Source organism: Neodiprion lecontei, chromosome 1 (assembly GCF_021901455.1).
Source record: "Neodiprion lecontei isolate iyNeoLeco1 chromosome 1, iyNeoLeco1.1, whole genome shotgun sequence".
NCBI classification, from domain to species: Eukaryota; Metazoa; Arthropoda; class Insecta; order Hymenoptera; family Diprionidae; genus Neodiprion; species Neodiprion lecontei.
Window position 1 is genome coordinate 31,657,222 of NC_060260.1, and position 12,207 is coordinate 31,669,428.

The window sequence follows — 12,207 nt, forward strand, 5'->3', positions numbered from 1 at the left end:
GATTGAAAAAAAACAAAAATTACATGCGAAAAAATTCGTGAGATGTCTATGGTGAATTTGTAGAAGTCTATTTTTAGGTGAACTCAATTTCAAGAAAAAGAATCGGAACATTTTCTCATTTCTCTATGAACTGCGGACGAGAGAGGTAGAGTTTTTCGTCAAAAAAATTGGTTCCGAAACACATGGATAATTTGGCATTTAATACTGCTTCAATCAATTTCCACCGCTCTTCGTTTTCATTTGGATTACTTGGAATTTAAATCACGATTCAGATTAAATTAAAGCAATTTTCGACGTATCCACATGTAATATGAATTAGCTAAATATATTATTACAATATGCTGCAAAAAATCTCGTTCACACAATTCTGATACCAAAGTAATTTGCTACAAGGGCTGCGCGCTCGAAAAACGAACCACTACCTCCCCTCTCCTTTCCATTTCCTTCTTTCTCGTATTTCTATCTATCCTACGCGATTTCCCTTCGAATAGAAATCCGCCATGAAGGGCGGAGAGGGAGAGGATTGCGGAGGGCATCAATGGTACAGAAGGTAAGTACCAAGGGTATTCCTTGGTACCAGGGTGGTAATTTTCTCCCCACCATTGGGGCGAAGTCTATAAATACCAGAGGACGGATTACCTGGCCGACACTTGCCTGCGAAAGTCTCGGAGAAGAGAAGTAAGTCCACGGTTCTGACAGTTGGTGAAATTACATACATTAAGATTCCAGTGGGTGAAAAAGGTAACAGTTTGTGCGAAAATGTCGCGGAAAATTTAGAAGTGTTTTTAGATATTTTCAAAATTTTCAAGTGAGCGGGAGTAAATATTAACGAGCTTCAACATTCTATTGCAACTACTTGCTCTGGCCGCAATGAAGACGTACGACAAATTGTACCAGCGCTACTTTCCACGTAAGTTTCAGTCGCTAGACTCGTAATTCTGCAACTTTCTTCCAACTTAACTATGTTGCAACTATTGGTATACTGCTTTGAAACTTTTGCACGAAGCGTACATATTGATAAAGGTTTAAATTGTATTCGTGTTAGATGTTTCTTTAAAAATTATATGTCTCTCATTCCTTGTCCAGTACATTTGTGATCACTTGAATTATTCTTATTCTTGTATACAAACTGAGATTCATATGTTCAGTATGATTTAGTAGCAACAGGTCACTTTCAGCATGCCAATAGAAGTGAAAAAAAAGCATTTCATTTCAAATTTTGCACGGTATATATATTTGTTTGATACTTGAAGTATACTGATGGAATGGTGAGTGAAATTGTCCCCATTTCATCTCAACAATAGTATGCATTTGTTCTCAATGTCTACTATCTCGTATGATGAACACATTTTCAATTCGGTTTATTTATTTTTTTTTTGAGTCTTACGCCGCTTTTCATATGAAATTCAATAATGCCACTATGTTGGACATTGATTCGTAAGTCTACTAAATAATTTTCTGAATATATTCATGTTTCAAACATAGAGTAATGATGGGAGAAATATGTCTTCATAGTAATGTGACAGTTTTCATCTGACTTCACGTGGTTTCAAAGATTAGGGTACAAGCAGCAGAATGTTAATGTTACCCCTGATGATGATTTCTTAGGAATTAGTAGCTACAATGGTTTTTTAAATTGTGATAAACATTATTCTTTACTTAGTAAGTACTATAGATACTTTTCTTTTTTCTAAATGCTGTTCTCAACCCATCCAAACAATATGTTTGAGTTCTTCTTTATTGTTGAATCACTTACTTTTGCTGTAATAATGTTGTAGGCAAATATTTGAAAATTTGTATAAAATCGTAGATGTACTGTTTCACAGAATTTATCCCAGTGAGGTTTATGATTTGTGTCATGATGTTTACCGCATGCTGGACATCCTACATGGCTCGTCTCCAAATGCCAATTCTTGTCGTTCCAATGACTGCATCAAAAAATGGTTCGTCTAGAAGTGGTTACTGCGACAAGGAGGCCAGCGAAACATCTCGTCAAAGAAGAGCAATCTGGTATGACCCTGAAAACATTTATAACCACTGGATTTATGAAAACGAGGTCCAAGATGACAGCCCAGACGCTGCGACTCACAAACAGAATATTAATGAACACAATATAAGCGAAGCGTTGTTGGGACACAAACTTCGCCGTAGGCGAGATTTAGAATTACTTGGTCAGGAGAGAGTCGGCAACGATGGATTCACCTTGTTCTCCAAAAGAGTGTTTGAGTGGGACGCCCAAACTCAAGCTCAGCTTCTATCCTCTTATGGATACGGAAATGCTCCAGGAAATTTTGTGGGTGGAATTGTGGCTATCAAATGGGGACCAAAGAGATCTATTTTTTGGACTACCCTGATAGCGGCGATATTATCTTTGATTAGCCCAATTCTAGCTCAGGTCCATTGGGGTGTTCTTTGTGTTTCAAGAGTAATAATTGGATTTGCCGGTGGAATTACATTTCCTGCTTGTCATTCAATGGTAGCGAAATGGGCACCTCCAGATGAGAAAAGTAGATTCGTATGGTCTCTCCTGGGAGGAAGCTTTGGCACAATAATAACGTATCCAATGGTTGCTGCCATAGCAGATTCAATTAATTGGCAAACAGCGTGGTATCTTCCATCTTTAATGATGATAGTCTGGGTGATACTTTGGGCACTGATAGCATATGATTCCCCTGAGGAGCATCCTGGTATTACAGACGAAGAAAAAGAATACATTGCACGGTATATGAATTGATTGAAAGAAGAAACTCTCAGTTTCTGATATCTAACTATTACTTTTTCACTGCATAGATCACAAGCGGGTATAGTAGGCAAAGAAAAACCAACCTTACGTCAAACTCCAGTGAAGAAAATATTGACTTCGGTGCCTTTCATCAGTTTGGTTTGCTGCCACTTCGGGAACATGTTCTTACTGTTCTTTTATCAAAATTCCATGACGCAGTATCTCACAAAAAGTTTAGGATTCAAATTAACGAAAGGAGGAGCACTTGCTTCGCTCCCATGGGCTGGCCGAATGGTTTTTGGATTTTTCTTCAGTTGGGTTGGTGACTCGATCAAGAGACGGAAATACATAAGTATTACATGGCTGAGGAAACTTGCAACAATATTTTGTAGGATTTTTTTCCTTTTTCTCTTGGAAAAGCAGACACCTATGCATCATCATATTTGTAACACATTTATGTATACTTCAGCTCACTTAATTCCTGGATTATTCTTGATCGGCGTAAGTTACGCAGGCTGCAACTTCGTACTGGCTAACTTGTTTCTCGTTCTGAGCTTGGGATTCAATGGCTGTGCCGTTATTGCCAATCTATCAAATAATCAAGATTTGTCACCTAACTTTGCTGGATTTTTATACGGCATCATGAATACTATTGGATGTACTTCAGGATTCATCGGACCTCCAATTGTAGCCACAATCATTGGTGATGAGGTATGTAGATTTTCTTTAAAACAGTTCTGCTTCATTCTGTATTATCTATATTAAAATAGCTTGCTAATCGCAACCTGCGCTAACTGTATTTCAATGTGGTTTCACAAATCCCATGTACATGCTGTTACTACCATATCTTTTGTATTACGTGTAGTACGTAGATTCGTATTACGGAGTTAAAGCAGGGCTTGAAGTTTCTGTTATTTTATTCGCATTTGTTAACTGCACAACATCTGGAGGCTTGGCAAGATCCACGACTGGAAAATTCTCTTGTGACAGACTAACAACAGCCAAATTGGACCCCCAGTAATTCTTGTACCTATGATGCCGTTACTCATAGTACGATTATAACTGGTGATCTTGAAATGGTGTCTTACATCAACCTAAATATTTTTACACACGATTCACCATTTTTTATTTTAAATTAGACTAGATTTTTAAGGATTCCACCCAAGCTGTAAACTTGTGTTGCTAACACCTTCATCGACATCTGCTGTTCTAACTTGTACTTCTAATAAATACACATGATCAATATTTGCGGAACTGTGTTTTAATTTACTCCTAGAACAGTCAGTACTGTCACTGAGACTGTTGAGGCCTGACTGTTTTCTGTTTCTACATTATGATCTATCCGTAGTACTGAAAGTATTCAGGTAATGATCAACCCAGTTTTCTGCAATCTTATATCTCTACAATTGTTTGGGCCATATATTCAAAAATATGTACATGTTCTTTCAGGTACATGGATAGCTAACATTCTGATGCTTTGCATTTGTCACACACATTTATTTTTTAATATAATTGATAATGTATCATTGAACAGAACATAACAGTTCAAATGAAACTTGACATTTAAATAACTCATACCTGAATATACGTTACAGGATTCGATTGAAAACTGGCAGATCGTTTTTTGGGTTGGCGCAGCGGTGTGCATATTCAGCATGATAATTTTTTTCGTCGGGGGAAGCGGAGAAGTTCAACCATGGAATGATGTTACAACACCAGCTGATGCTCCTGCAACATCCGTACCTGTTCCAACTGCACAAAGAGCATAAATTTTGTGAATTAATATATTAATTCAATGTGGAGTTTACTTTTACCGTAGAAACTTGGCTTTGTCTTCACCAAAGTCACAATGTGATTAATGTGGGATTTCAACTGTATATGGTGAACAGATAATTTCTTTGCCAACCTAACACATTTCAAATGAATCAAAGGTAATATCATACGGTAAAAAAATGTACGATCAGACACTAATATTGTGTATTATTGATCACTGTTTTATATATGATTATATAGTGTACATTTAAGATGAAAAATATTTTAATCAATTTTCAAACCATTCATTTGGCATTTAAAAAGTTACAAACTATTGCGCCCATTATAATTGACTGTCAAAATTGTTGCACTGTATTACAGCAAATCGATGCACGGATTCAATTAAGAGATATTAATAAATTCTTATAGCGTTCAAGAAGTTAAGTAATATTAAACAATTATATTATCTAGACACAAAGATTTTGTCTGTGATTTTGAATATTTTTACAGAGTAGGTCGTCAGATAGAAAAGGGATTCATATTTTATGTCAACAAATCATACTAAATATGAATTTCGTGGTTTTTTAAATGCATTTGTATGAAGTAATAAAAAATCTCATTAAAAGTATACAGATGGTGAGGAAACTCAGTTGAAAACTGATGAAACAAAGTGACTCTGTAGATAAATGAGTTGCTTAGAAGCAATTGTTTTATGTAAAATCAATACTTCTTCAGTTATTTGTAATATACGCTTTGAGAAAGTTGTGTTAATAAAATCTTATTTAATTCCTTTATAACTGTGAGTTATTTTAATCATTATAAATTGATTAGCTTCAATTAAAACGTTTCAAAATAAAATAACTGCACTGAAATACAGGCATAATTTGTAGAAAATTGGCTTGGCGTTAATAAATATCCTGAAAATTAGTCAATGACTTGAATAATTATTCTCATGGCTTCGACACTTCATTACAAAACAACCGACTGCTTAATAAGACATCAAGTCTCGTTGATTTTACTCTTCTTTAGTCACATTTCATTGAAATAATGAAAAGTAATGTTCACAGTTAATGCTAAATGTCAAGTATCGAAAAAATTGAGAAAATATTCCCACTCAGAATGTTAGAATTGGATTTCTGAATGAAATAGTCCAATTCCATATAATAATAATCCAAAACTAATACAATATTCAATTTATTTATGAGGTATAGCATTAATATGTTTTAGTTACAGAAAAAAATTATGTTCATTGGTGACATGAAATGGCGATTCGATACGCAATTGCAATAATGATCCTTTTGGCAAAATGTAGCATTTACATGTTGAGGGCTCAGATGAGCTTTGCTATTTTGACGATGGTCCCGAGAAATAGAGTACTCATTCAAACCGACAACGAATGCGTTCAAAATGCAACATCATTGAAGATGTCTGAAAATTACCGTAATCGTCATTCGGTATAGTGGAAACAAATTTCCTGTTTCAGTTCATAAATGTTGCAGTAGATTTATATTATTTGGCCTAGGAGAAAAACAAAATGTTTATCGGTAATAGTGAATATTTAGTTCATATATTTCTGCTATATGCACACACCATTGAATAATATGTTCTATATTACAGCCAATACATAATTGGTCTGAACTTAGCATGTGTGGAGTTGTAGCTGCTCACTACGCTGGTTTCTACAGCACTGAACTTTTTGGATCGTACGTTGCCACTTTTAGTCCAAAAAGCGTAATTTCTTGGTTCATTTTGTTACCCAGTACTGCGAATACACTGATCCCGCTTTTTCTTCGACTTGGAGAATGGACAATATTTCTCATGAAAGTTTTCATCGGCATTTGCATAGTAAGCAATGGGATTTTTGGAAAAGTGAAATTAATGCCGGCATTTCTCTAACAATCACAAGCTTTTATACTGATTATAATTAATTCAAGGGACTCAATCAGGAGTCATTTGCAATATTGACACTGAAATGGGCTCCGCCGAATGATAGAATATTATTTTCTGGAAGTTTATATGGTGAGTACAAGACAAATTATGTGACAAAGGATATTGGACACTGTGTTGAATTTTTTGTGCTACTTAAAGCAGTCAACAACCCGTGAAGTAAAACTGTAAATTCAATTGGGAATAAACATATATATCATATATTTTCAATGCTGGTAACTAAATGATATGTACTATGTTACATTTCAATGATTAAATCTTTTGTGCTACTCTTTTTAAGCACTTAACTGCCAAGGCATTGTAGCGGCATAATCGGATCCCTTGACCTCAAAAATACTGAAAACACGTGCTTTCAAAAGTAAATATTCACCGGAGATACTAAAAAATATTGAATTACTTTATGACGCCATTTCGCGATTTCTGGCAGTTACCACACGGGCACGTTTGACACCGCTATGATGCCTTAGCAGTTACATGGTTAATCCTTAGTTCTGTTATAGAGAAAGAAAATATATTTTATAAATCAGGATACTGTGGAGGGGTTCTTTACTGCATAATAGGATCCAATTGGGAACTACAGGAGGAATACTTGGGACAATCTGCGGTTGGATAGGAACAGCTTATCTGGGTGAAGAGCTAGGGTGGGATATTCCATTTTACGCAATCGGTGCAGTTGGAATCATATTAACACCATTTTGGTGTTTGTTAGTCACAGATTCACCAGCTAAAAATTATTTTGTCTCTGCACAAGAAAGAATCTACTTAGAAGAAACTATTCCTGTAGGAACATATTTGGAACTAAGAAATGTGAGATAATTAAAAGATAGAATTATAATTCTACAAGCTAACAATTACCTGATTTTAAATGTTAAACTTATTGAAACTTTGAAGATTGTTTCAATCCCATGGTGGAGGATACTAAAGAATAAACCAATTTGGGTGTTGTGCATATTTATGTACGGTGATCTCTGGAATTTTTATTTCTGGCTCCTTTTTGGACCTAAATATCTTGTTGAAGTATCCGGCTTTACGATAAAAGAGGTAAGGAACCTAGACCTGTTAAAAAAAACCTATAAAAATATCTCTTGCTCTACATTTTCCAGGCATCTTTATACATTCTGGTTCCGTATCTTACCCGACTGTTTTTTAGTGGTCTGATTACATATATGTGGAAGATATTTGTTAAATATAATCAGCATTTATCCGTTGAAAATTTCACGACAGTGAGGCGCATATTCACAATTTTCTGTAAGTATTTTTCGTGTCTGCAGATGCTGTAGCACTAGTTTTATAATTTTTTAATTGAATAATAATGGATATTCTCCAATATTCCGATTTAACATATTAATATTATGCTATATGAGCATAAATATTCATTTGATTATCGCAATTTTCTCTCTCTGTTTCAGCACATATCATACCAGGGATATTATCACTATGCTTAGGAGGGCTCAACTTGCACTGTAACTATTGGTATGCCTATATTACAATCACAGTAATGATGACATTTAATGGTGCTTCGTCTGAAAGCAGTGCTGCAATTCCTCAAGATCTTTCACCGGTTTATGGCAGTAATATAATAAGTCTAATATCTACTTTTGGAACAACTTCCGCAGTAATATCTGCCTTGACGCTCGGAGGGCTACTGCATGCAAATGTAAGATTTAACACAAAAAGTTTTCCTAGTTCTTCTACAACTGCCTTGAGAATATATAACAACTACTTTGTTTTAGTATGCTATACGGAGCTGGAGGATAATGTTTTTTGTGAATGCAGCAATGTATTTAGGACCAGGACTGCTGTTCATTCTATTTGGAAACAGTCATTTACAATATTTTCACCAAGGCCTGTCCCACGTACCCGACATTAGTTCCGAAAATTTTGGAGAGAACATGCAGCCAATGGCAGAAACAAATGGTACTGTGAATTCATAAAAAAGATTGATCGTGTTTTCACAAAATGCACAAAGTAGCACTGATCTGTAAATACACTAGCAAACATTTTCCATGGCGCTTCATGTCTAAGGTTTACAGAAAAATTTTTGAACCAATTTTAGAGAACTTGGTTTAAAATGTGAACCTTATTTGTCTGATAAATATGAATAGATAATAATTATTATTTGGTTGTTTTGTGTACACCAAATTACTTAATGATATGATTCAAAGGGATGACCAACCTGTTAAATATCCTTTGCTATATTATGTGGCAATTTGATCATCTGCGATAAAGGGCCAAGTTTCGTGCACACCTTGTTCCTACAAGGTGACTGTATTCCCTGATTTCATCTTCATCAGCTGACGAATGTGCTTGTTTTTTGTAAATATGGTAGGGTATGATCTTTCTGTTGTAACAAACTGATACCTGTAATGAATATTGCTCTGTAGTGAAAAGGGCTTGCATACATCCAATATAAAATTGACTTTTACAAATTTTAAACGGGATATCTAGTCTAATACGTAATGAATTGCGGTGTTTACTTGTGTGATATCATTGCTCAAGTTTTGATCAATAGCATCTAGATCTTCATTCAGTCTGCTGTATTTTTCTTTGTCCAACTTTGGCAGGCAGTTTTCAATGTCACACCATACATATGTCTCTGGGCATAATAGTTTTGATGGACGTAATCCAGCCTTATATCGCATTTTTGGGCATGTATGAATATAGAAACCCATGTAATAATATTTCAGATTTGGAACTAATTTATTCAACTGCCTTGTTAACATCACTTCTCGAAGAGAACTGCAAATGATAACTTTGTTATAAAGCATTACGTTGTAATTCGTTTAAATTTGGAAATTGTTTCTGTCGTTATAAATCAACAACTTTAAGTCGAAAATCTGAATTTATCTCTGTACCTTTATAACTGTACTAAATTGATTGTACTGACCCATATGTTCCTAGAGAGATGTGTGAGTAAATTGGATCGTAAAAGAAGTACACACTGGAAATGCATGATGGTAAGATATCTATTACACCAACAGCAATTAGTTGATTGTTAAGCCAGTATTGCTGATGAAAAGAGCCATATCCTTGTGGTGGGCCATCAGCTGGGACCCATTCCTTGAAAATGTGTATAGATGGATCAATAATTTGATTAAAGTTTCTAGTAGGACATCAAGCATATTTGACCAAAGTGTACCTGCAACGGACTTTTGCAGAGAAACTCTGTAAACGAATCTTTGTCACATTCTTCAGGCAATTCTTTATGAATTGCCATTTGATACTTTTTATAAAGATTTACACTTAATTCAAAAGTATCCAGAAACTCTTCAGATGAAATGCTTACCAATTTAATCTAGAGAAATTCAAACATGACTTTAATTAATATGCTTTTGCCAAAGGAACTGAAGTATAACGGTTTTTTCTTTTATTGTATGCAAGAATCCAAAATGTTCAAGTGGAATTATCAATGTTAATGACAACAAAGAATTTGATTATCTTAGCATCCAACTAAATGAATAATTCGCTTCTGAGACATATTAATTAATATTTTTTTACGGGAGGTACATGGATCATTAGCCTCTTATCATGGTACACTTTGCTCCAATCTTGCATGTATTGCTTAAATTGCAACATTTGCCTTATACAATCGAACTTTTTTGAGTATTCTAAGAATTTATGATCATTGAAATCTATCGTTAATCTTGGTACTTTAATACTCTGATGTTGTCGTTCATTAGTTTGGTGAAATTTGGAGTTACCTGTAAAGGTGATTCTACAAGGAACCTTGTGTATTGTTGTTGCGTAACCTGCTCAGCTCGGTCCTTATGTATTGCCATTTGATATTTTTTGTACAATTCGTAACTTTGCTTCGAAGTGCTGATATACTCACTGCTCATTGGTGAGGTTCTAACAAGCCGCAACTTATAAGGAAAGGAAAATTTTAGGTTTGAAAAATTACAGAAACTTATTTTATAAATTGCAGTTTGTAACATTAACGATTAACCTTTAGATCACCGGTGATTTTAATGTATATTGAAATAGCCCACATTTATATTGTTTGACTATGGCTTGGCGGCGGCCTAAAGGTTAAAGGATTCCAATTAGATCAGAAGCTATTATAACCAATAATATGAACAAACCCAGGCATTTTATACTGTGAAATATTTTCAGTGCTCGAATATCAGAGCTAAAAAGAAAATTCACTAACGATAGTCAAGCTATGCTCAACTTTTGTCTAACAACATATATTTTTCAATATTGCATAGTGAACAAAATTGGAGCAAATGTGTTATGGTATTAATTATCACAGACATACAAATTATTGAAAATATTTAATTTAGCACCTCTAGTTTCTTCTGTCCCACATTTTCTTCATTAAATAATTCCTCCAACGTTTTGCCAACAGCTATTGATTTTCCCTGGTTTAATATTTCGTTAATTTCTGTTGTTGATTTTCCCATTGACAATAATTTATTCTGTTTACGCTCCAGTCGTATAATTTTTGCCTTCTTAGGTGGTGGCTTACTTTGGTCAACACCCATTCCCGACTTATAATCTTTACTAGTAGAGGACATCGGGGTTAGATTTGTATCATGTTTTACCTTAGCAGCAGAATAACTGCTTTCAGTTATACTCTGACTATTGGTGGAATTCGTCGGGGAAGGTAATCTTAGATCAAGTGTATCAGCAATTAGAGACACGTCAATATTGGTAGCATTATTACGTGCTCTTTCAACTTGTTCAGCACAATTCTGAACTTCCATAAGACGGGAATCTGAAAAAAATGGATTCTTCTTTTTTCAATGTTCGATATTACATAAATGAATTATTCATAAAAATTAAACTGATCAACATTTACCTGAGTCGTCTTGAACAAATTCATCACAAAGTGCTGTATCATTCTTTTTCAGTTCACCTTTCAAGAACTTGGACATTCTTTTCATCAGCTTCTTTTGCGACTTAGATATTTTGAAATCCAATGCTTCACATCTAAGAATCAACAGTTTTGAGATTGGACAATTTAAAAATTAGATTCCTACAGTGCATTCGAACGAAAATACTACAGGGAAGCTTCTCTCAACGGACACCTCTTAACAGCGGATACGTCTTCATAATAGACAAGTTAGAAATCCTCGGCATAATGGAAATATACCCTTTAATAACGGATACTTCTTTATAGCGGACAAGATTTTCAGTCCCGAAGGTGTCCGCTATTGCGAAGTTTCAGTATATGAATAAAGCTGATGTTGCCAAAATATTGAAAGTCACGATTATTTCATTGCTGACAATGCAAAAAAGTTATTTGGCGCTTACTTGATAGTATACATGGGACAACAAGTCTGGTCCATTATAGGTTTGTAACAATAATTGCCACTGCGCCTCCAGCCTCTATCGATGAGGTCCTGATAGTCTTGAACTTTTAAGGTATATGCCCACATGCCTATAAAAATATATCTTAATTCGTGCTTGAAATAGTGGTTGTTATTCTAAATTAAATGATAACCTTACTTCTCTTACCACGTATCTATCCGTATACATACATACTTTTACTACTCACCATGGCTACAGTTTGTATCAGGACTCTTGCAGTAGCCGCATTTGTGTTTTTCACGCTCTGCGAAATATTCGACAAGACTTGGGGACTTTCTCGACATTTTTTAAATCTCTACTATCGTATTTCGGATTCTGTCACGTCAAATGAACTGTGTGTCCACCGCTCTCAATCCGAATCAATACTATGATACCACTAGAAACTAGAATGCCACACAAGCGACAAACGGCCAGAGCAGTGGGTACTGATCATATACACGCATGCATGCATACATACCTGAGACCGGTTGTAA

General features: G+C 35.0%; 3 protein-coding genes across 9 annotated transcripts; 2 read left to right on the forward strand and 1 right to left on the reverse strand.

Moving 5' to 3' along the window:
* The first annotated feature begins 534 nt into the window (after window positions 1–534).
* LOC107219406 (sialin) lies at window positions 535–5,271 on the forward strand. Its single transcript, XM_015657609.2, has 6 exons — window positions 535–741; window positions 810–910; window positions 1,827–2,721; window positions 2,791–3,110; window positions 3,192–3,433; window positions 4,318–5,271. The coding sequence occupies exons 2-6, from the start codon at window positions 871–873 to the stop codon at window positions 4,489–4,491; spliced, it is 1,671 nt and encodes a 556-aa protein (XP_015513095.2). The 5' UTR covers window positions 535–741; window positions 810–870; the 3' UTR covers window positions 4,492–5,271.
* LOC107219407 (arginyl-tRNA--protein transferase 1) lies at window positions 4,358–12,063 on the reverse strand. 7 transcript variants are annotated; one of them, XM_046735041.1, is made up of 9 exons: window positions 11,922–12,063; window positions 11,678–11,804; window positions 11,223–11,353; window positions 10,966–11,138; window positions 10,123–10,284; window positions 9,309–9,481; window positions 8,899–9,160; window positions 8,598–8,782; window positions 4,358–4,474 (listed from the first exon to the last, which is right to left on the reverse strand). In XM_046735041.1, exons 1-8 carry the CDS (start codon window positions 12,016–12,018, stop codon window positions 8,636–8,638), a joined length of 1,272 nt encoding a protein of 423 aa, XP_046590997.1. In that variant the 5' UTR covers window positions 12,019–12,063; the 3' UTR covers window positions 4,358–4,474; window positions 8,598–8,635. The 7 variants fall into 7 exon arrangements, with proteins under 7 accessions (XP_046590997.1, XP_046590980.1, XP_015513096.2 ...); XM_046735024.1 differs by lacking the exon at window positions 10,123–10,284 and adding an exon at window positions 9,561–9,716 and having other exon boundaries at window positions 10,708–11,138; XM_015657610.2 differs by having other exon boundaries at window positions 10,708–11,138.
* LOC124293621 lies at window positions 5,406–6,739 on the forward strand. Its single transcript, XM_046735081.1, has 3 exons — window positions 5,406–5,928; window positions 6,092–6,319; window positions 6,409–6,739. Exons 1-3 carry the CDS (start codon window positions 5,737–5,739, stop codon window positions 6,577–6,579), a joined length of 591 nt encoding a protein of 196 aa, XP_046591037.1. The 5' UTR covers window positions 5,406–5,736; the 3' UTR covers window positions 6,580–6,739.
* Window positions 12,064–12,207: the final 144 nt, after the last annotated feature.

Excerpts from the sequence above, each read along its gene's own strand:
- LOC107219406 (XM_015657609.2), top strand. The coding sequence starts at position 871 with ATGAAGACGTACGACAAATTGTACCAGCGCTACTTTCCAC. Across the intron at positions 911-1,826 it reads GTACCAGCGCTACTTTCCAC|AATTTATCCCAGTGAGGTTT; the intron begins GTAAGTTTCAGT and ends ACTGTTTCACAG. Across the intron at positions 3,111-3,191 it reads GAAACTTGCAACAATATTTT|CTCACTTAATTCCTGGATTA; the intron begins GTAGGATTTTTT and ends TGTATACTTCAG.
- LOC124293621 (XM_046735081.1), top strand. The coding sequence starts at position 5,737 with ATGGCGATTCGATACGCAATTGCAATAATGATCCTTTTGGCAAAATGT. Across the intron at positions 5,929-6,091 it reads ATTACCGTAATCGTCATTCG|CCAATACATAATTGGTCTGA; the intron begins GTATAGTGGAAA and ends TCTATATTACAG. Across the intron at positions 6,320-6,408 it reads TTTTCATCGGCATTTGCATA|GGACTCAATCAGGAGTCATT; the intron begins GTAAGCAATGGG and ends AATTAATTCAAG.
- LOC107219407 (XM_015657610.2), bottom strand. The coding sequence starts at position 12,018 with ATGTCGAGAAAGTCCCCAAGTCTTGTCGAATATTTCGCAGAGCGTGAA. Across the intron at positions 11,805-11,921 it reads TGATACAAACTGTAGCCATG|GCATGTGGGCATATACCTTA; the intron begins GTGAGTAGTAAA and ends ATATTTTTATAG. Across the intron at positions 11,139-11,222 it reads ATTTGTTCAAGACGACTCAG|ATTCCCGTCTTATGGAAGTT; the intron begins GTAAATGTTGAT and ends CATTTTTTTCAG.